Source organism: Equus asinus, chromosome 4 (assembly GCF_041296235.1).
Source record: "Equus asinus isolate D_3611 breed Donkey chromosome 4, EquAss-T2T_v2, whole genome shotgun sequence".
NCBI lineage: Eukaryota > Metazoa > Chordata > Mammalia > Perissodactyla > Equidae > Equus > Equus asinus.
The window spans coordinates 12,883,348-12,907,300 of record NC_091793.1 but is presented as its reverse complement, the minus strand read 5'-3'; the positions used below and the strand labels follow the sequence as shown (position 1 = coordinate 12,907,300).

The 23,953-nt window shown below is 45.6% G+C and overlaps 1 protein-coding gene across 2 annotated transcripts in view; it reads left to right on the top strand.

The window, feature by feature from the left end:
* The window catches only part of ZBED4 (zinc finger BED-type containing 4), a 29,310-nt gene extending 12,671 nt beyond the window's left edge, over window positions 1-16,639 (top strand). For both annotated transcript variants that reach the window (XM_044777482.2, XM_070506697.1), the window contains one exon: window positions 11,488-16,639. In XM_044777482.2, the coding sequence (XP_044633417.2) occupies window positions 11,832-15,356 (3,525 nt within the window). In that variant the 5' untranslated portion in view covers window positions 11,488-11,831 and the 3' untranslated portion in view covers window positions 15,357-16,639. The remainder of the gene's footprint in view (window positions 1-11,487) is intronic.
* The last annotated feature ends 7,314 nt before the right edge of the window (window positions 16,640-23,953 follow it).

The window sequence follows — 23,953 nt, the reverse complement described above, 5'->3', positions numbered from 1 at the left end:
GGTCATTCTTCTGAAGTCCTGTTCCCTCTGTTTCTCTTCTGGCCTCTTTCTTCCACTTTTAAGATAATCCAGTATAATCTTCCTATTATTGCATAATTGTTGCATAGTTGCCTCTGCAACCTTATTAATAAATCCCCTTTGCCATGTAACCTGACATTCACAGGTCTGAGGATTAGTACATGGACTTCTTCAAGGGCCCATTATTCCATCTGCCACATTTATTTTTATATGATACTAGTTTTTTTGAAATTTAAGAAGGCTTCATGACCCAAGAGAACTTTGTCTAACTTCATGGTGCTTTCTCTTCTGCAGTCTTGATGTACTATTAAAAATATGGTGGCTTCCTTTATGTATCTAGGAATATCAATCTTTAGTCTTCTTTTCTTGCTATTTCTTTGTCTGACTTCAGTAGCCAGATGATACTGGCCTCTTAGAATAGGCTGGAAAGTATTCCATCCTCCTCTGTTTTCAAAAAGTTTGTGGAGTATTGGTATTATTTTTTTCTGTAAATGTTTGGTAAAATTCACCAGCGAAGCCATCTGGGCCTACGTTTTTCTTTGTGGAAAGATTTTAGGTTATTAATTCAGTTTCTTTAGTTATTATAGGTCTGTTCTGATTTTCTATTTCTTCTTGAGTCACTTTTGGTAATTTATTACTTTCTAGGAATTTTCCCATTTCACGTAAGATGTTAAATTTGTTGGTAGAAAGTTATTCATTGTATTCTCTTATATTCCATTGCATTTCTGAGGAATCAGTGGTAATGTTCCCACATTTTTGCAGTCTGTGTCTTCTTTTTTTCTTGGTTAATCTGGCTAAGGATTTTTCACTTTTGTTGATCTTTTCAAAGAACCAACTTTTGGTTTCATTGATGTTCTGCATTACTTTTTTGTTTCTGTTTCGTTAATACCCACTCTAATTTTTACTTTTTCCTTTTATTCTGCCTTGGTTTGTTTTGTTTTTCTAGGTTTTTTTTTTTAAGGTGAATGCTTACATTATTGATTTGAGATCTTTCTTCTTATCTAATGTAGGTATTTAAAGCTATAAATTTCTCTCAGAGCACCACTTTAGCTGCATCTCAGAAATTCTGGTGTGTTGTGTTTTTATTTTCGTTCAGATGAAAATATTCTTTTTTTTTTTTTTTTTTTTTTTTGAGGAAGATTAGCCCTGAGCTAACTGCTGCCAATCCTCCTCTTTTTGCTGAGGAAGACTGGCCCTGAGCTAACATCCTTGCCGATCTTCCTCTACTTTATATGTGGGATGCCTGCCACAGCATGGCTTGCCAAGTGGTGCCATGTCTGCACCTGGGATCGGAACCGGCGAATCCTGGGCCACCAAAGCGGAACATGCGAACTTAAGTGTTGCGCCTCCAGGCCAACCGCTGAAGATACTTTCTAATTTTCCTTGTAATTTCTTTTTGACCCATGGATTATTTAGAAATATGTTTTTTATTTCCAAATATTTATTGATTTCTCAAATTCCATTCTGTTATTGTTTTATAATCTAACTCCTTTGTGGTTGAAGGGCATCCTGGCATAGTTTGTCTTTTTAAATTTGTTAACACTTGTTTTATGGCCTGCCGTCTGGTCTGTACTGTGGGATGTTTCAGTGTGCGCCTGAGTGTGTTGTGCTGCTGTTGGATGGAGTGTTGTAGTGTTGTATAGCTGTCTGTCTGTTCGAGTTGGTTGACAGTGTTGTTCAAGTCTTCTGTATCCTTGCTGATTTTCTGTCTGGTTGTTCTACTTGACCCATCTTCAAGTTGGTTGATTCTTTCTTCTGCCAGTTATTGCCCTTCTAGTGAATTTTAGTTATGCATTTCAACTCCATAATTCCTGCTTGGTTCTCTGTTATAATTTTTCTCTGTATATTGATACTTATTTGGTGAGACCTTGTCATGATTTCCTTTAGTTCTTTCAACATATTTGTAATAGCTGATATAAAGACTTTGTCTACGAAGTCCAACATCTGGGCTCCCTTAGGGACAGTTTCTTTTGACATTTTTTTAGCTGTGTATGGGCCATACTTTCCTGCCTTTTTACCTGTCCTGTAACGTTTTTGTTTCTGTTGAAAACTGGACATCAGATTCCCCTCCCTCTTGAGTTTTTGTTGTTGCTGGGGTTTTGTTTTTTGCCTGTTTGTCTCTTTTGCAGCTTGCCTGGACTAATTCTGAAAAGTCTGTATTGCTTGTAGTGTGTGGCTGCTGAGGCCTCTGCTTGGTTAGCTTGGTGGTCAGTTAATGATTGGTCAGAGGTTTCCTTACATGCCTGGAACAAATCTGTCTGCCATCTTTGCCAAGAGGCTCTGTGTGAGTGCACACACACGCAATGCTGGGACAGGCCTTCGTCTTCTAGCACTTTGCCTTTGCCTTCTTCTTACACAGGGCACCAGGGCCAGCCAGACATGAGAGATTGGGGTAGCCCCTCAGGTCTTTCCTGGGCTGTGCAGTTCTGGACATGCGTGTCCTTCTACATCCTTGGGAATTTGTCAGAGCTTTTCAGCACTCCCCATAGACATCTTATTCTCCAGATCTTCCTTTTAAACCTTTGGCCAGGCTTTTGCTTGCCCCAGCTGGTATTGCAGCTATAGGCAGCTGTGATGTAAAAAAAAGTGCAGATATTGGTTTTCAGCAAACATCCTGGGTATAGGGCTTTTCCCACAAAGCAAGATCTGAGTCAGGTCAAATAGCAGCCATGCCCTGTGAATGGGGCTTTTCCAGGGACCTGTGACAAAGGTCAAATAGTGACAATGCCATAGACAGTGGGACTTTTTGAGGGGCCGCAGACCTGGTCTGCCCCCTCTGGTGGCTGCAAGGTTGCTGATTTTCACACCTACCGTGGTGTGGGGCTGCTGGTTTCATGGCTCTCGTGGGGAAAGGAGGATGGGAGTTCAACTGCCACAACCTGCTGTTGTTACAAAGGTCCAATAGTTTTTCTTAAATAAATGCTCCTCAGACTGTTGCAAGCCTTTGGTTAATTCCCAGAGTTCTGCACAGTTTGATACTGACAACTTGCCAGCCCCTTCTTTGCTGCTCTGGCACAGTGCATTCTCGGGGGTCCTCACTCTGCCATTCTGGGACAGTGGGCTGCTTTCTGAGGTCCTGAGGTTTTGTGTCCTTCTCCCTTCTCCACCCTTCCTTTTCTTTGTTTCTTTTGTCCCTGAGCTGCTCGGTTTAGAGTCTTTTCCCACCAGTTTGTCTTTAATGTGGGTCTTTGCCCTGGAAGGAAGTTTTGTCTGGGTTGTTTTGCTCCAGCCTCTTACCTTGGACCCCTGACACGCGTCTGCCTTATTGCAGTCAGGAAAGTCCCAATTTCAGAGCGTGGTCCTTGGGACTTACAGTGAGTACCTGTTGGCTACTTTGGGATTATTAGTATATTACATGCTCAGGGCTGCCTTCTTTTTCCATCTGTGCAGATCTGCGTCCACACGGGCCTTGTTTTTATTCTTGGTTTGTCCTCTCTGCTTATATTTTGGAGTTAAGGAAATACCTCATTAATTTTGCCTTGTTGCTCTCATCCATATGATTGTGGTTTTGCTCTTCTAGTTCTGTGCTGTGTTACCAAGAAAAACAAAGGAATATAACTGTTTCAAATGAATAAAATAACTACGCTTAAGAGAGAAAATTGACCAAAGAAACTCTTGGACACAGTGCTCGCTTACACACCCTCAAGCCCAAAGACAAAAATTCACAAACTACTGTCTCTGGTTAGAGAGCTTGCTTCCCTTGGTGCTCTGGGTGAGGGCTCTAACGCCGCTTTCTGGGTGTTGTAGGGTTGAGCAAGCGATTGGGTCTTATAAGGACAGTGGGAGCCAGATTTCTCGCTGTTGGAGAAGGAAGTTACAAATGTGGAGAAAGGGGTGCTAGAGTGATCCTGTGATGTTGGCTTGAGATTGGAGGTATCAGTGTGAACTCATGGTTTTTATTCACATATGCATATGCATGGCAGTATGTGTGTGTGTTTATGGATCCCGATTGGCAGGGCTTCTCTTGAAAAGTCAGCAGTGTGTCTAAGTATTTTTTCTTAACATAATTCTTCCAGAAGTATTCTAATGTACTTTAGGAAGACTAGCGTAGTGGACCCCATGCACTCAACACCCACCTTCAGCACTTACCAGCTCACAGCCATTCCTGTTTTTTCTGTAGCCCTCGCTCAGTTTCTTTTTTAAAGATTGGCACCTGAGCTAACAACTGTTGCCAGTCTTCTTTTTCTTTTTTTCCTCCCCTGCTTCTTCTCCCCTAAGCCCCCCAGTTCATAGTTGTATGTTTTTTTTAGTTGTGGGTCCTTCTAGTTGTGGCATGTGGGATGCCACCTCAGCATGGCCTGATGAGTGGTGCCATGTCCGCGCCCAGGATCCAAATCAGCGAAACCCTGGGCCTCCAAAGGCGGAGTACGCGAACTTAACCACTGAGCCACAGGGCCGGCCCCTCACTCAATTATTTTTGAAGGAAATACCAGAAATCATATTTCGTCTGGATATATTTCAATAAGTAACTTGGAAAGATGGGATTCTGTCAAAAGTTATATCCACAATACCTTTATCACACCTTAAAAAACTAACAGCAATTACTTAATGTCATATATTAACTCAGTATCCAAATTTCCCACATTTTCTAAAAAATGTTCTTAAACAGTTTGCTAATTCAAATCAAGATGTAAGCAGAATTTTTTCGTTAAAGAAACTGGGTTCATCCCACAGAAAATCTCATAATCTGGATTTTACTGATTTCATTCCTCTGGTGTTTCAGTATGTTCCTCTGTCCCTTGTAATTTTTATCTGTCTGCTTTATCTCTCTCTCTCTCTTTTTTGTTTTTTTTGAGGAAGATTGGCCCTGAGTTAACATTTGCTGCCAATCCTCCTCTTTTTGCTGAGGAAGATTGGCCCTGAGCTACCATCCATGTCTGTCTTCCTCCACTTTATATGTGGGACACCTGCCACACCATGGCTTGATAAGTGGTGTGTAGGTTTGCACCCTGGATCCGAACCAGCAAACCCTGGGCTGCTGAAGTGGAATGTGTGAACTTAACTGCTGTATCACTGGGCTGGCCCCTGCTTTATCTTTTGTTTGCAGCTCTTTTTTAAAAAAAATCTTACTTGGATCTGTAGGGGTTCTTGAATCTGTGGTCAGAAGTCTTTCCTCAGTACTGGGAATTTCACAGCCATTACATCTCCCCTTCCTTACTACTCTTTTCTTCCCCTCTCCCTCCCCCAGTGCTTCCAGTGCTCGCTTCTACCACTTCATACCCGTGTGCCCTGGACAGGTTTCTTACCCTCTCTGTGCCTCAGTTTCCTCATGTGTACAAGGAGAAAAGTCATACTAAACCTTCTGCAAGAGATTGTCACATGGTTTAGAGATAATACAGGTCAAACACTCAGAAGATGGCCCACAGTACGTACTCAGTACATATTGGCTCTTACCATCCTTACCACCCCACGCTCTTCCCCAAGAGAGTCTTCAGAGAAAGTCAGAATCAACCTAGAATGAGACGTTAGCCTTGAAGAGAGCAGAGCTGGGTTCTTCCAGACCCAGAGAGATGAAGGGCCCACCTTGTAGCATGGAGAGGGGCACAGGGCAAGGTTGTTCAAAAACGAGAAGATGAGGGCTGAGGAATGAGGCGGCATGCTGCCAATGGGGAGGAGCAGCAAAGAGGGGCTGGGACATCCAGAGACAATGACCTTGAATCCTCTGACCTTCCCAAACTCACTGAGGTCTAGTACCTTTCTATAGAGGCCTTCAGACCTTTATCACATCAATGGCCATCTTCTGTGAGTACAAGCAGTTGTGCTTTTTCCTTTCCAGTCTGCCTGCTGCCCTGGGACCCTCCAGGACAGTGTTGGATGGAAGTGGGAGGGCACGTGGGTCTTCTTGCCTTGTTGCAGAGCTTACGGGGAGCACTCATTCTCACTGTTCCGTGTGGTGTTAGCTGCAGGTGTTCCTGAATGCCCCTCGTAAGGTTGAGGAGAGTTTCTTCTGTTCCTGCTTTGTGACAGTGTGTCATGAATAGGGATAGAAGTGTGTTGTTAAATGTCTTCATATATTGAATGACATGGCCATATGGTTTTACTTCTTCATTCTCCTAATATGGTGAATTATATTGATTGATTTTTTAAATGTGAAACCAAACTTTTATTCTTGTGATAAACCCAACTTACTCATGGTGTATTTTTTTATATATAGTGCTGAATTTGATTTGCTGAATATTTGTCAAGAACTTGCTAAATTTTGTTAAGACTTTTCTGTGGTTCCAGGGAAATAGATCTGTTTCTTTCCTTGTAATGTCTTTGCTGGTTTTGCTGCCTCATGAAAAGAATTGGGAAGTTTCTTCTTTTCTTTTCTGGAAGAGTTCGTGTTTCATGGGTAGTTTTTCTTCCTTTAATGTTTGGTAGAATTCACCAGTGAAGCCATCTGGGCCTGAAAGTTTCTTTGAGAGGGTTTTTTAACTACAAGTTTAATTTTTTAATTAAATTTACATTCTCTCTTCTTTAGTTAGTATTACAGTATTCTTTTCTGTAATGTGTGTCTTGCCAGGAATTTGTCCATTTCATCTAAGTTGCTGAATTTATGGTGGTAAAGTTATTCAGACTATTTCCTTACTATATCCTCTTACATCTGTCAGATCTATAGTGATCCCCGCCTCCTTCATTCCCAGTGTGGTAGTTTCTGTCTTCTCCATTTGTTTCTCTGACCAATCTGTAGAAGTTTGTCAGTTTTATTGATCTTTCCAAAGAACCAGTGTTTAGTATCATTGATTTTGTTTTCTCTCTCTTTTTTTCCCATTTCACTGATTTCATATCTTTTCACCCCTGTTTACTTTGGGATTAAATTTACTTTACTTTTCCTTGTGAGTTTTTTCTTTGACCCTTGGCTTGATATAGAAGAGTTATTTATTTGAAAATATTTTGGATTTTTCCAGGTCTCATTCTGTTGTTGATTTCCCATTCAGTTCCCTATTGTCAGAGACTATCCTGTGTTTTATTTCAGTTCTTTTAAATTTATTGAGATTTGTTTTATTGTCCAGAGAATAATCTATCTTGGTGAGTGTTTTGTATGTACCTGTAAATAATATGTATTCTGGTGGTGTTGGTTGGACTGTTCGGTAAATGTCAATTTGGTCAAGTTTAATAATAGTGTTTTTAAATCTTCTGTTATCTTCACTGGTTTTCTGTCTCCCTGTTGAATTAACTATTGAAGAGGTGTGTTGAGACCCCCATCTGTAATTGTGAATTGTTTTGCTCTCCCTTTCGTTCCCTCAGTTTTGCTTCATATACTTGAAGGGCTGTTGGCAGATGTGTGCACACTTGGTGGATTGACCTCTTTGTCACTCTCTGTCATGTCCCTTGTGTCCCTGGTGTGCAATTCTTAAGTCTTCGTCTGATGGTGATATAGCCCCTCCAGCTCTCTATTGGTTAGAGTTAGCGTGGCGCAGCTTTTCCGTCCTTTTGCATTAACCTGCTGGTGTCTTTATGTTTGAAGTGTGTCTCTCGCAGGCAGCATTTAGTTAGTCTTGCTTTCTCATCCAATCTGACAATCTCTGCCTTCCTTAAAAAAACAGCTTTATTTGGGTATCTGGGAAAAATCTCTCCTGTTTCTCCTTTGTTCTTATACTCTACTCACAGAATACTTCACTTTTGGCCACCAAACGTGTGGGGTTTTTCCCCCACACTGACCAGTTCTCCAACACCAGCTGGGTGTCCCACAATTCACTTCAGTTCTGACACCATCTACCTGGAGACAGTGTCAGATACCACAGGTTAAGAGCTTAGTCCGTCAAGACTGCCCCCACTCAGACACCAGCCTCAGTTGTCACCTGTACTTCCAGCCGACCAGCTGTAAATCAGGGTTCCCACAACCCCCTCCTCAGGTTCAGTAATTTGCTGGAGCGGCTCACAGAACTCAGGGGAACACTTACTTACATTTACTGGTTTATTGTAGAATAAAGGATATGGAAAAGAACACAGATGAACAGCCGGATGAAGAGGTGCATAGGGCGAGGTCTGGAAGGGTGCCGATCACAGGAGCAGCCACTGATCTGCTCTGTCTCCATGGATCTGCCCATTTTGGACCTTTCATTTGAAGTCAGTCATACAGTATGTGATCTTTTGTGTCTGGCTTCTTTCATTTAGCTTGATGTTTTTGAGGTTTGTAAAGCTTCATCCATGCGATGGCTTGAATTAGTACTTCATTCCTTTTAATGGCTGCATGTGACCTGCCGTCGTAGGAGTGGATCATATTTTTTATCCGTTCATCAGTAGATGGACATTTGGGTTGTTTCCACTTTCTAGCTGATGTTAGTAATGTTGCTATTCGTGTACAAGTTGTTGAGTGAACACGCATTTTCATTTCTCTTGGGTATATACATAGAAGTAGAATTCCCAGGTTGTGTGGTAACTCTATGTGTAACGTTTTGAGGAGCTGCCAGACTGACTTCCAAAGTGGTTGCACCGTCTTACGTTCCCACTAGGAGTGCATGAGGGTTCCCATTTCTCCAAATCCTTGTCAACACTTACTGTCTGTTTTTTTATTATAGTCATCCTAGTGGGTGTCTCATCGTGGTTTGGATTTATGTATATTTTTAATTCTAATTTTTAAAAATTCCTTTCCAAATCTAGCTTCTCACTTTTATAGTCTCTTCTTTTTTGCTCATTTTTCTTTATTTTCTATTTTATTTTTTAAATAAACTGCCTGGTTATATGTATGAAATATGTTATTATGTATAATGTTTTAGAAACACAATTATATCTAAATTTTTGTTTGTTTGTTCGTTTTTGCTTGGGAAGATTTGCCCTGAGCTAACATCTGTTGCCAGTCTTCCTCTCTTTTGTATGTGAGCTGCCGCCACAGCATGGCCACTGATCTGTGGTGCATGTCCGTGCCTGGGAATCGAACCCGGGCCGCCAGAGCAGAGCATGCCAAACTTAACCACTAGGCCACTGGGGCTGGCCCTGTATCTAATTATTTTGTGTCCTGTGTGTCGTCATTCCAGTGGATGAAGTCCTTGGTGCTCTAAATCTGCTGCTTTTGCCGACTCTCACGCCTCGTGTCCTGTTTCCTGTGTGTTCAGTGATATTTTGTTTACATACTAATTTTTAATTTTGAGTATTTGGCTAAACTTTGTGGAATTCATTGTTTGGAATGCTTTCTTTCCAGAACAACCTGCATTTGCTTCTGGTGACAGCTAGCCGTTTTTGTTAAGCCAGGAAGACTTTGATAGGATGACCATACATACTGCTGGGCCCCAGGGAGGCTCCGAGGAAGCCTGTTGTCCAGCGTTCTTATTGACAGTGCCTCCTCTCATAGGGAGAAATGCACTGTGTGGCCTAAATTCTGGGTGGCCTCCCTGCTTTGGCTCCTGCTCTCGATGGTGGCTCACCTGGCTGGTGTGGCCCGCGATCAGGCATTGCCCATGGACAGCCTTGGTTTGCACAGCTGGGCACAGCTCAGCCCCCTCCTATCTCGGGCCCCACTCTGCTCTTTGTGTGCCCAGTAATGTGTTAGAGAGTAAAGGTGGAGAGCCGTGCAGGCCAGGTGGGAGTATGAGCTGCTGGTGAGAGGGCAAATCCGGGAGACAAGGTGGTGCTGGGGGCAGGACAGAGGGACAGGCAGGGGACACATGGCTGCCTGGGGCAGAAGTGTTGACCAGGGTGGTGTCTGTCCTGCTCTTGTCTGAGCACCTGCCGATGCTGCTGTTCTGGGCTTGGGCTGCCATGGTCCATGGCACACCTACCCACCACTCCATGCCCGCTGAGTCCCAGCCTGCAGGAGGGGCTATTGCTGCCCAGCCCAGGCCACCCCCATGGCCAAAAAGGGCAGTCATGCCTCTGTGGAGGACAGCTGGCATGGAGTGGCTCAAGCCAGACCTGAGACAGCAACTCTGCCAGCAGCTTGTGGGTCCCTCGCGACTGTGCCTACTGTGTGAGGGCAGCAGATTGGCCCTGGCCAGGGACGAGCTGGAGTCCCAAGGCTCAGGCTACCCTGCAGCTGTTGTGCCAACACATGAAGCTGGGCAGCCAGTGTTCCTCACCACGTGTTTGGGCATCTTGTGCCCTTCAGATGCCTATCTGGGCTGTGCTGGCCCCGGATAGGCAGGACTGGCATGAGGTGGCCAAGGATGCTGTGTCTGCACAGCTGCTGGAGGCACTGAGCCAGTCTGGGGCCAGCCGTCTGTAGTCTGCTGAGGCGATGCAGGCACTGGGGTAAGTAGTGACCCCCGTCCTCTCCATGGGCAGCCTGAACGCATAGGCAGAGCCTGTGTCCTACCCCAGCTCAGCAGGCCTGGGCAGCTACCATCTGATCCCACAGGGGAGGAGCGTGAGCCCTGCCTTCAGCTGGCACAGCCTCCCAGGTGGGCAGGCCCAGGGCACCTGGGGCAGCTCAGCTTTGGCTGAGTTGTGGTGAAGGACTGTGGCCTCTCCTCCCACACCCTGCGTGGACCTTCCGTTTCCTGATTTGTCCTCTGGTGGCTTTTCTTTGGGGGCTTGCTGAGCAAAAGGGTCAGAAACCTCTCTTTTGTCCCCACCACTTGGCGTTCTGATTTGGTTTATGTGTAGTTTGAGTTTTTCTGTGCTGGTTGTATTTATATTAAACCCCGGGATGGTGGAAAAGAAAAAAAAAAGAAGGAAGTTTGTTGAAGGTTTTATTATAGTAAGCATGTTCTTCCTAGTGTTTATGCTGCCGTATTGCCAAGAATGGTTTTTTGTTGGCTTTTCTTAAATACTTTTTAATTAACTGCTCCACTCCCCCACCCATCTTCATCATCCTTCACATTTCAGCTCAGTCATTATATGCTGACCCCTCCTGCTCCTGTTCTGGGTCCTGTCCTGCTCTCACCTGCCTTCCTAACATCATTTATCCTGGCTGCCAGCATTTGTCACAGTTAAAATCCTAACGTCCCTGTGGCCATTTCCTCGCTGTTGCACCCCAGCACCTGCACAGCACCAAGTCGCCCAGGGAGTGTCCCAGAGAAACTGGCTGGAGGCTGCTCTCCTCTCGCAGGACTTTCCTCCACCTTAGATGCAGGGAATCATCATTTTCTTTATGATATTCAGTTTTTAGTCTGTGAATTGATTCATAGGTCAGCTGTAGGTTTTTTAAATTTCTTATTTTATGTGTCAGTTCTTATAGCAAAGTAGAATGAAAATGGACTTCAGGGAATTCTTCTTTGCTGATTATAGCAGCTACAAGTAGCCCTTGAAGGTTGGAGGTGTAAATTCTAGACCAAACTGACCTTTTTATACCATTGTAGGGGTTTTTTTTATGTTCCCCCAATCCTTTATTAATAGGCCATTTGAATTTAAATTCCTGTCTTTATTTTGCAGTTTTAGGGTATTTTCATTGTGTAAGTGGATTGTAAAAGCGTCAAGGAACAACTTTTTCTATTTTACTGTACCATTATGGAATTTTTTCTATGCATATTGAGGCCAGTATATCCATGACAGTATAGATTTGAAACGTATGATTTAGTTCAATGCTTAACTTGATTTCATCTTTTATAGGTAATGCAAAAGGATCATTATGCTATCAAGATGACAGCAATCCTGTTCCTAAGACAAGAAGCAGGTCTCCACTGTGTAAATTTCTGTCCACACCATGAAGTATTTAATAGCAGAACTCCTGGGAAGCAGTGATCCACGCCCTAGATGATGTGCTCATGAGTTCCATATTCTGCTTTTCAGTAAGATTTATGATTAGCCATATTGATAAACATCCTGAAAGATAGAATTGTTTTGGAAAAACTGAAGATAAGGTTCATTTAGGGGCACAAATGAGCATTTGGATCAGTTTCTTACCGACATAAGATATCAATGTGATGAAGCAGCTACAATAGTTATGGTCAGTCATGGAGAATAACCAGGAAGCTTGTCCCAAAGGGGATGATGATTTTGTTTCCGATAAAATAAATTTTAAAATAGAAGAGGAAGATGATGAGCAGATTCCTGATCACAGTTTGGAAAGAATGGACTTTAAAAATGAGCAAGAGGACAGGAAACAAGCTGACAGTGGTGATGAACAGGCAGAAATCAGGGAAACGAGCCATAGCTGTAAGCTCCCTGGGAAGTACTTCTCAGCTGACAGTGAGGATGACTATGGGTCCCTGTTCTCACAGTACAGTAGTACACTGTATGATGTTGCAATGGAGGCTGTGACGCAGAGCCTCCTTTCCAGCCGGAACATAAGCTCCAGGAAGAAGTCTCCAGCTTGGAAACATTTTTTTATCTCTCCTCGGGATAGCACTAAAGCAATATGTATGTACTGTATGAAAGAGTTCAGTAGAGGAAAAAATGAAAAGGACCTGAGCACAAGTTGTCTCATGAGACACGTGAGGAGAGCACACCCTACTGTGCTCATTCAAGAAAATGGAAGTGTGTCAGCCCTGTCCTCATTCTCTTCCCCTTCACCGCGGCCCCCGCCCCAGCCTGCAGACGTTGGAGACCTGGGCACCATACTTTCACCCATCAAACTGGTCCAAAAGATGGCATCTAAGATCCCATCTGCTGATCAAGTAACAGAGGAATCTGTGTCTGTAGTTTCTTCTGAAGAAGTCTCCTCTGACCTGTCCATCTCTGAGAAGTATAGCAGGGAAGAAGCCCTGGTGGGGCCACCTCCCCACCTCTCCACTCTCCATTATGAGGAAACTGCAGAGAATGGAGCAGAGAAAAGCCTCCCGCTTCCAAAGGGTGCGTCTGGGTCCAGAAGAAGGTCTGCTGTCTGGAAGCACTTCTACCTTTCGCCCCTGGACAACTCCAAAGCTGTCTGCATTCACTGCATGAACGAGTTCAGCCGAGGGAAGAACGGGAAGGATCTGGGCACCAGCTGCCTGATCAGGCACATGTGGAGGGCACACCGCTCCATTGTGCTGCAGGAGAACGGCGGGGGCACAGGCATACCACCCCTGTACTCCGCTCCCCCTACCCTGCTGCCTGCCCTCCCTCCTCCTGAGGGAGACCCAAACTCCGTGTCATCGTCTCCAGGGAAGCTGGTCCAAGAGTCCCCTTCAGCATCCTCCTCCCCTGATCGGCTGACCGAGGACCTGCAATCGCACTTGAATCCCAGAGATACGCTTATGGAAGATGCATCCGTGTTGTCGTCCTCTGATGACGTCGGTGAGGCCTCGTTGGTGTCCTCTCCTGAGAAGCAGCAGAGGGAGGGGTTGAGCCCCAGCATATTTGAATCTGGTGCTGTATTCCAGCAGAACAAAAAGGTCATGAAGAGACTGAAGTCAGAAGTTTGGCATCACTTTTCATTAGCCCCCATGGATAGTCTCAAGGCAGTGTGCAGACACTGCAGTTGTGTCATCAGTAGGGGGAAGCAGGGGGACGTGGGCACCAGCTGTTTGATGAGACATCTCTACAGACGCCACCCGGAAGTTGTTGGGAACCAGAAGGGCTTTCTGGGGACCAGTTTGGCAAATTCTCCCTATGCCACTTTGGCTTCTGCAGAAAGTTCCTCCTCCAAATTAACTGACTTGCCAACAATGGTTACAAAAAACAATCAAGTTATATTTCCTGTTAATAGCAAAAAGACCTCAAAGTTGTGGAATCACTTTTCTATCTGCTCCGCAGACCCCACTAAAGTCGTGTGCCTGCACTGTGGCCGGACAATAAGCAGGGGCAAGAAGCCGAGTAACCTGGGCACCAGTTGTCTCCTAAGGCATTTACAGAGGTTCCACAGCGGCGTGCTCAAGACTGATGTCCCCCAGACGGCGCTGCCCGCCTCTCCAGGCATCCGGGTGCCCCTGAGCACAGAATTATCAGGAGCTTCCTCCTTTGATGACACCAGTGAGAAGTTTTATGATTCTCATCCAGTTGCCAAAAAAATAACAAGTCTCATAGCCGAAATGATTGCACTTGACCTTCAGCCATATTCTTTTGTAGACAATGTTGGCTTTAACAGGCTGCTCGAATACTTGAAACCTCAGTACTCTTTACCCTCACCTTCTTACTTCTCTAGGACAGCTATCCCAGGTATGTATGATAATGTGAAACAGATAATTCTGTCACATCTTAAGGAAGCTGAGAGTGGCGTGATCCACTTCACATCTGGCATATGGATGAGTAACCAGACCCGTGAGTACCTGACACTCACTGCTCACTGGGTCACCTTTGAGTCGTCGGTCCGGCCGCACTGTGAGGACCACCACTGCTCAGCACTTTTAGATGTGTCACAGATTGACTGCGACTACAGCGGCAACAGCATTCAGAAGCAGCTGGAATGTTGGTGGGAGGCCTGGGTGACATCCACTGGCCTTCAGATTGGCATCACGGTCACCGACAATGCAAGCATAGGAAAGACACTGAATGAAGGGGAGCACTCGAGCGTGCAGTGCTTCAGTCACACAGTTAATCTCATTGTCAGTGAGGCCATTAAAAGCCAGAGAATGGTCCAGAATTTACTTAGCATCGCACGGAAAATATGTGAGCGGGTGCATCGGTCACCCAAAGCAAAAGAGAAACTAGCAGAGCTGCAGAAGGAGTACGAGCTGCCACCACACCATCTTATCCAAGATGTCCCATCCAAATGGAACACATCGTTTCATATGCTTGAACGACTCATTGAACAGAAAAGGGCAGTTAATGAGATGTCAATCGAGTGTAACTTCAGAGAACTGATTAGTTGTGACCAGTGGGAAGTCATGCAGTCTGTGTGTCATGCGCTGAAACCCTTTGATGCTGCGAGTCGGGAGATGAGCACCCACATGTCCACACTCAGCCAGGTCATCCCCATGATCCACATCCTCAACAGGAAGATCGAGATGCTGTTTGAGGAAACGATGGGCATCGACACCATGCTGAAGTCTTTGAAGGAAGCCATGGTGAGCCGACTGTCCTCCACGCTCCATGACCCCAGGTACATCTTTGCTACACTGTTGGACCCTCGTTACAAAGCCTCCCTGTTCTCCGAGGAGGAGGCAGAGCAGTACAAGCAAGATTTAATCAGGGAACTAGAAATGTTGACTTCTACCTCAGAGGACACGCCTGTCTCTAATGGGTGTGATCCAGGCTCCCCGTCAAAAGACTCCGTTGAGGAGAACCTGTGGTCACTCATGGCCAAGATGAAAAGGAAAGCCCCAAGAGAAAAGACGAAGGTACCCGAGGACATGGTGCTTGCGTATCTGGAGGAGGAGGTGCTTGAACACAGCTGTGACCCACTCACCTACTGGAACCTAAAGAAGTCGTCCTGGCCGGCCCTCTCAACTCTAGCTGTCAGGTTTTTGGGCTGTCCCCCAAGTATCGTCCCTTCAGAAAAGCTGTTCAACACACCCACCGAGAATGGTAGCTTTGGCCAGTCCAGGCTCATGATGGAACATTTTGAAAAACTTATCTTTTTGAAAGTGAATCTTCCCTTAATATACTTTCAGTATTGAAACTCACAGTGGAGCCACGAGACTAAAGATATTGTTGCTTATCAGGCACCAGCTCTTTGTCCCGGGGCTGGTGGCTTGCTCCGGTCGGGGCCCTGTAGGACAGCAGACCAGGCACTCTCAGGTCCACGTTGAGTTTCATTTCCAGCTCTCGCCGTAGTGTCTCCATGTGCCTTACTCCTAGTCCTTCAGGCCAGGTATCACGGTGTGTTTTTTAAGAAGTCCACTAGAAATAGCCTGTCTCGTCAATTATGAATACGATGATTAGGTTTTAATTCATAATTGTAAAGTTTTTTTAAAAGTTAGGCGTTAGTAATTTGTTTTGCTAGAATGGCAGAGAAGATGTAAACAGTTTTATTCAGTAGGCTTTTTATTCAATTATGTAAAAACCACAAATCAGGTACTGTATTTTAAAAATTGCTTTACTTGCAACAAAACAGCTTTTGTGGCTGTCAAATAAAATCTGTAAATAGGAGGTGGAGCTCAAGCCATCCTGACTGAGCAGTTTTTAACTGCAGGCTCTAAAGTATGTCAAGGAGTACAGAGAATATTCTGGAAGATAACTGTTTACTGCGACAGAGACGTGGCATTTGAAGACAAAACTACACTTAGCTGTATCATGTATGTCAGTTATATAGTGATTTCGTAAAGAGAACTTTTCCATTTCGTGTTTTGCATTCAGGTTTTACATGGGGGCCCCCAGGTGTTTATGATGAGCTCGTTGCCTATTGTCGGGCCGGTGCACAACATGACACGTTTACAGCCCTCCTGTCGATTAGATCTCCAAGTCCCTGACTTAGTGTGTCTACACTATGAAGTTTCTTTTGAAATTTGTGCACTGACCCCCAATTTGATCAAATTATGTACAAAATTCTTTTTGGAAGAGATGGCTCATTAACAGGGAAGAAGATTGTTATATTACAGCTATAAGAATAGCCTTAGGTGTTTAGATTTTTTTTTTATAATAGGGAAGATTCAGCCATCACTGGGGTATTTTAGACTCCCAAGGACATCAGAATGAAGTATCAGTTGTCAGATTTTTTAACAATAATATGTCTTCAAAGTTTTTGCTTCAGTGTCTAGGAAAGGGTTTGTTTTCTTATTTCAAACCAATGAAATATTCTGGGTGAAACAAGTCACTCATTTGCCTATGACCTTTTAGAAAAGTTGTCGTTTTGTTAAAATACTGTACCTATTATTAACCTGAATTTGCATTGACTATGTTTTAGTGTATTTATAAATGGTGAACTCAGTTTCTGAAATTAAACTTTTTATTTGTAATTTTCTACTGCTGGAGGACACTGGCTTTTATTCTTAGGATAATAAAGCCATCATACTCTTTGGGGGCCAGTATATTTAGAAACCACATTCAGGCAGCCTTTGAATTTTCACCTTAGCCCCAGACAGGACATGGGAAAAGCGGAGATGTAATTCTTACAACAGCATTTCTGATACTGGTAATGACAGTGACGAGAACTTCCCAGCAGGCAGCCACGTGGTTGGCCGTGTGGCCTCTGCATACGTGCACACCCTTCCCTATGCCTCTCCTCGGTGCCTGTGTGCCTGTTCTCCTGAGACCAGCCTCTGTTGTGGATGCCCCAGGAGCACTGATCAGGGATGTACTAGTGAATTATGCTGACATGGTTTCCGCCATGACTCTCAACATGCAAATTTCTATAAATGTGTGTTCAAAGTGATACTATGTGTAAAGACTTGAAACTTCACCAATTTGGAATTCAGCCCTTCATCAGTCTTCCCCATCCAGGATCTAACCAAGCTCCAGGAAGTGACGCCAAAGTGCAGAGTAGCTGTTACAAAGTTCAGGTATTGAAGCACATGGCTTTCCTGAAAGGAGAATCCTTCTAATGTTTTATCTGGGGGCTAGCAACAGTTCTACCTCCACGAGACCTGGTGGGGCAAGGCCCTGGACCGCTTCCTGGTGGGGCCCAGCACACAGCACCGAGGCCCTGGGGACCCTGTGCTCTCCTCTGAGCGCTCGGCTTGGCTGACATGTGGAATGTTTCTTTGCAGGTTTTGTATGCCTGTACACCTAGAGGCGGGGCTGAGACTGAGAGTCATTAATTTCAGAACGACAGCTGTTCTCCTGCCTCTAGTTTACAGATGACGAGCTGGGACTGCCTGCGAGTTCCAGGGCCCAAGAGAGTAGGACTCTGGGAGGACTGGAGTCAGGATCGAGCAGGGGAGTCCTTGGGATTCTGAGGGCCACATGATGCTCTGTGCATGCTCACTGGGTTGTGGTGGTAGCCACCTGGTTCACACCAGCGACCGTTAGGAATCTGGGACAAGTTTGATACACTTTCCTACCTCTCTCTGTTCACACTTCAAGACTTTGATTTAGTCAGGTTTCCATAGTAAGGGGAGGTTCATCACGTTTAAGGCCAGTGATCTGTGGGGACAGCAGTGTGGCCCAGGAATTTGGCCAGCCCATTCCCTCCCAGAGCTCTGGGGTACCTTGCTCAGAGCCCTGCTACTCCTTGTTACTGTCCCCTGCACAAGCTGGGACTGGCCCTGATGTGGCCCGTGGCCACCTTGCAGTCCTCCTTTTCTTAGGATTCTATTTTGAAAGGTAACATCCTAAGGACTGGGGGCTACTGAGCTTCATGAATTTTCCCCCTAAGATAAGTCAGCACAAACTAACTGCAGAATGTATCCTGTCCTTCACTCACTGGGTGGCCCTCCTTTCCCCAGGGCCTGGGCTGGCTGCTGTCCAGAGCAGTGATTGAAACAGACACAGTCCCTGCTCATCAGAGCCCATGGTCTGGGCTAAGATGGCAGACGACAGCCTGAGGGTCAAACCCGCCTCCTGCTTGTTTTCTAAGTGAAGTTTTCTTGAACACAGCGGTGCCCATTTGTTCACACATAGTCCACAGTTGCTTCCAAGCTGCCGTAGCGGAATTGAGTAGTTGTGACAGAGACAATAGGCCAAACAGCTGAAAATCTTTACTCTCTGGCCCTTTAAAGAACAAGTTTTCTGGTCTCTGAGCTAGCCACCCTTTCTGTTCCATTTTCTAAAACTTTTGGCCTCAGGCTGTTGTTTTCCATTTGAGGGGCTCTGTAACAGTCATCGTGTAGAGGGGACTCAGGAGACATGGCCCCACGAGAGTCACGAACACGAGGAGGCTGTCGGCACCTCATGCGTTCTGCTCGTGTGGCTGGCAGGCGTTTGTGGAGACCAGGCACCACTGGGCACTGCAGAAAGTCAAACCACCTCTATTCTGGGGTTGCGGCCAGCCCTGCAGGAAGAAACGAGCAGCGTTGACAGCGGTATGTGATACTTCTCATTGCCAGAACTTAGGCAAACATTTGCCTGACTGAGGGGGCTGTGGGTGCAGCTAGAACACGCATCTTCTCTCAGCCATTTCCGACGTAACTCTCCAGTCACACCTGAATCATGAGCTGTTTAGTTCCCTGCCACTGGGTGATGTTTTCGGCAGGCGGCTTAATTTCTCTGGTCATTCTCATAATAAAATGCCATTTGTATAAGCCTCAGGAACTGTCTCATTTCAGTGAATAAATGTTGTATATTAATAAAACATTGGACTTCATTTAAAGTTAAAATTCCCTTCCCTTCCACTTCTGACTATGAGGCAGCAGCTGGGATCAGACCAACCCTGCCCCAAGAACCATCAAGGCCAGAGAAAATACATTTTTAAAACAAGCTTACTGAAGAGATCAGAGAGCATCCAAGGCTTTGAAGAAACAATCCCAGCGAGAAGAGACTTGCATAAAGCCAGGTCCTCTATTTCACAACTTTTTCCTGTTGGAACATTTGCTGGTGTGCAGAAGGTGGCAGCCAGAGCTGGCAGCAGTGGCATTGGGATAGGGAGAGACAAGAGTGACATCGGCTAGGACTCCAGGAGCCAAGATCTTGGAGAAGAGGGGGCCTCAAGAGGGGCCCGTATCTTATGCAGCTTTTGCTGGAGGCAGCTGCCAGATCCTGAGAGATGCTTGTGCCCAGGGCGGGAGGCTGAACAGCTAAGCAGACACCCTGTGCAGGGGACAGACAGCTTCAGTGCCAGCTGGCCCATGAGATAACCCCAGGTTTCCAGGGGTGCTTCTGAAGGGCAAGTGAGACGGACCAGCCATCTCAGAGCCTGAAACAGCTGTGTCATCTCAACCCTCAACGGTATTGAGGGCCAGCCCTTTCCATCTTTCTGCCCACAGCAGAATTAAGTTCCCTTTCAGTGGAAAGATCCAGAGCTCTGTCACTTCACAGACATACAGACTGACTCTTAATAAGAAGTACCAGACACACTAAAAAAATAGGACCAAAGACTAAAAGGTAAGAGGAGACAACAGAAACACTCAGAGGTGATGCAGAGGCCAGTGTTCAGACATGGACTTCAACCACGATGGACATTCAAGAAAATTGATGGGAAGAATTTGTAAACAGAGCGTCTAAAACTGAAAAATACAATGACAAATTAAGAATTAATAGATCTACTATCGCGTTAGATGAGATGACTGCTAGACGGGAAGACATCAGTAGAAAACATCTAGACTCAAGTACAGAGAGAAGAATGGATGGAACGTGGGGAAGGGCACATGAGAGATGTGAGCTATTGGGAGGTCTGACACCGGTCGCTGAGTCCTGGAGGAACAGCAAGAATGAGCAGAGGCGAGGGGAGAGAGAGGACGTGCAGGGCTTTCCTACACTGACAGCGGACAACCCCCATCGCTGTGAGAATCTCTGGACCCCAAGCAGGATAAATTAGAAGTAACAAACTTGAAACCTCCACCTCAGCACATCACAGTGAAGTGCTGAAAACCGAAGACAGGAGATCTGAGAAGCAGAGGAAGAAAGACACTCTCACCTTCAGAGGGACAATCAGCTGGCAGCTGATGCTAACAGAAGCAGTGGAAGGCCTAACAGTAGAGTGGCGCCTATAAAGTGCTGAAAGAAGATAATTGCCAATCAAATTTATATGCTCAGTAAAGATTCCTCAAAAATGAGCATGAAATGACGTTTTCAGACAAAACAAAACTGAAGGAATTTGTCACCATCACACCTTCCCTAAAAATACACCCTGAGGGAGTTCTCCAGACAGAAGGAAAACAGTCCCAGACGGAAGTATGATGGTGCAAGAAGGAAGGAGGAACATTTCTGAGAAGGGTAAAAAGTGGGGAAATCAAAATGAATACTGGCTGTTTAAACAAGATCTTTTAGGGTTTAACATACAAGTAGGCTTAAAATACATAGACTTTAGCACACAAGGTGGGAGGGACGGTACATGAAGTAAAGGATTATAGGCCCCTTGCACTGTCCCATAAGTGGTAAAAATTTGAATTTAAAGTAAACTCTAAAAAGTCAGATGCATGTAATCTCTAAGATAAACAGTAAAAGCAATAAAAATGTTTAAGAAAGTAATAAGGAGGGAAATGGACTAACAAATACTTTCATTAATCCAAGAGAAGGTAAGAAGGAACCAAATAGGTGGGACAAAAAGAAGACACAGTAAAACGGTAGATTTAAACCCAAGTGTATCAGCGATTAAATGTCAGTGGAACGCATACTCTAATTGGAAGAGATTGTCAGGTTGGATAAAATGACAAAACCCAGTTCCTTTACAAGATCCACTCCTGCACGCTGAGGACAGTCGATGTGAGGGGACAGAGCTGGCACGGCTGCTAACAGCAGGCAAGGCAGTGTCTGGGCAGGAGCCATTCCTAGAGAGAGGGACATCTCAGTGATAAAATGATCAGTTGAAGGGAAGATATAATAATCCTAAATTCCCTAGACGCCCCGAAGAGCACAGCACCAAAATGAGGCTGACACGAAAGAACTGAAAGGAGAAAAACAACCGTAGTGAGAGATTTGCTCACTCACCTCAGCAGCAAGGCCAGTGAGCCTTGGTGGGCAAATGTGTCCTGGTTCTGACCACCAGGCCAGCCCCAGTTAACTCCTGCCCCAAACGCCATCTCCCAAGTGCATGCCTGCTTCCACCTGCTCCTCGGCCTCCGGGGGCCCTTCTGTAGCTCTGTTAACATTTCAAATGGCATTGTCACTTGTGCCCTTGAGGAAGAGCATGTGTGGTTACTTGGGGCTACACAATTAACATTCAGTTTATTGAGGTTACTAATTCAAAAATTGTTTTCTTTAAACATTTAAAGGAATTTCTTCTATTTATAAATTTAATGAATTTTAATTATGAAACTAATCACTATAAAAGAGGCCTTAGGTAAATGGTATTGCACTCACTCAGCATTGGTCTCACTGGCAGCCTGGTGAGATGAGTTTTCAGGCGAGCACCCGTGCCATGCCTCCTGGGAGCAGCCCTGTCCTGCTTGGCGCTCAGCGCTGTGCCTGGGGATGAGCTCAGTCCTCCCGAGGCTGCCCACCGCCTCCACAGGGAGCTGGCCATGACTCCTGTGTGGGCCTCTTCCACAAATGTTGCTCTGCTTTTCACACGCTGTCTGCACAGACCAGACAAGACCTGATGACGCTACTCAAGAATTAGAGGCAGGGGCTGGCTCCATGGCCGAGCGGTTGGGTTCGCGCGTTCCGCTGCGGCAGCCCAGGGTTCGGATCCTGGGCACAGACATGGCACCGCTCGTCAGGCCACATTGAGGCGGTGTCCCACGTCCCACAGCTGGAAGGACCTGCAACTAAGATATACAACTATGTTCCCCGGGGGGTGAGGGGCGGGCGGGATGTTGGGAAATAAAGTGGAAAAGAAAAAAAAGATTGGCAACAGTTGTTAGCCTAGGTGCCAATCTTTGAAAATAATAATAATAATAATAGTAAAGTTAAAAAAAAAAAGAATTAGAGGCATGTGTGTGTCTTGTGTACCAGAGAGCATGGTGGCTCCGTGACCACAGGGCTCTGGGCCTTGATTTTCTCTGATCCTCTTGACTTCTCCCTCTCAGTTTCCAAATGGCTGCCACAGACCCATGAGTGGGAACATCTGTGGCTACAGCTCCTCCTCAGGAGTGAAAGCTTTTCCAGAGCAGCCCAGCACACACCTGTCTGGCTGCAATGGGTCCCAGAGGACATCGCCAGCATATTCCTGAGGAGAGGTCACATGACCCCGTCCTGCTGGGCTCACGGCCCCTGATGCAGGTCTGGGTCACCTCTGGACCCTCCGTCCACTCTGTCCTGTTTGTCCCTCTGCCTCGCACAGTGCCCTGACTTTGAAAGCACTGCAGTTCAGGTATGCCTCCCCTTGTCCTTTCAATATCTATCTTGGCACTTTGTCCCCTGAAAATTTCAAAATCAGTTGCCAAGTTCCCTGAAAAATTCTTACAGTATTTCGATTGAAATGGAATTGAATTTATAGCTCAATTTGGCAAATAGCTTTATTATAAGTACATTTATACTTAAATAGTGCATTGTTTTGTTTAATACTGACCTCTACAAAAATGGCATTGGGCTCCTACTCCTCGTGCCACAGCTGAATCACTAGGACCGAGCCTGCAGTGAAGACGGCACAGAAGTGTCAGTGGCTGACAAGACAGCGAGGAAGTCGGGGCCACCTGACCAGCACGGAATGCTACCGCCAGGGCCACCTTCCCTCCATCCTCTGAGTTTTGAAGAAGCCATCGTGTTCAACCTGTTCTAATGGAAGTTCCTGTGCATAGCTAGGTTTAATGAAAACTGTATATGAGCTGGTTTTCATAATATCTGGAGTATCCAAACTAGTTTTTAAAAATAATTTTGTCATAAAACAATCTCAATCTTGCAGGATTGTTGCAAGTATAATACAAAGAACCTTCTTCCTGAATCACTTGTGAGTGGCCGGCTCAAGGCCCCATGACCCCCGCAAGCCTGCACACCAGAGCATTTCTGTGACCGCAGCAGAGCCACCACAACCAGGGGACTCATCTCGACAGGTCAGCCCCTCAGGAAGGTTTGTGGGGAGGAAGCAGACGGCAGGGAGAGCCTCAGACCACAATGCAGACCTGAGGGTGCCGTCAGAGAGTCCACGTAGACCCCAGGCCCCTGCCCGCTGCAGCTGGAGGCCCTCAGTCACTTCTGCTTCACACAGGACAGCCCAGGCACTCGTCCAAGGAGTGCCAGATGTGGCAGCAATGCAACAACGGATCCAGCCCTGCAGCTTATGTCACATTTAGTTGACATGCCCCTTCAGTTCCCTTCAGTCTGGAACATTCCTCAGTGTTCCGTGACCTCGGCACTCATGCAAACAGGCTGTTCATTCTGTGGAGTGTCCCTCAGGCGGGGCTTATGTGGTGCTTCCTCATGATGAGATTCAGGTCATGCGTCACGTAAGTGACGCTCATTCTCATCGCCGTGTCCGCCATGCGGCACATGGGGTCAACCTGTGCTACCACTGCTGACGTTCTTTTCAATTGCTTGGGGAAGGTGGCTCCACCAGGCGTCTCACTGCAAGTTACTTGTTACCCCTTTGTAATTAAAAAGTACTTTGTGTGGAAGCTCTGAGACAATGTAAACATCCCATTCCTTGTAACACTTTATTCATTTATATCACTGTGAACTCAGGGTTTCTTGTCTCATTTATGAAGTGTCTGTTACTATCATTATTTTGCTCAAATTTTCCCAGATTTGGCCAGTGGGAGCCCCTCAGTCTGGCCTTTGTGTCTCTTTGGCAAGTCCCCATCAT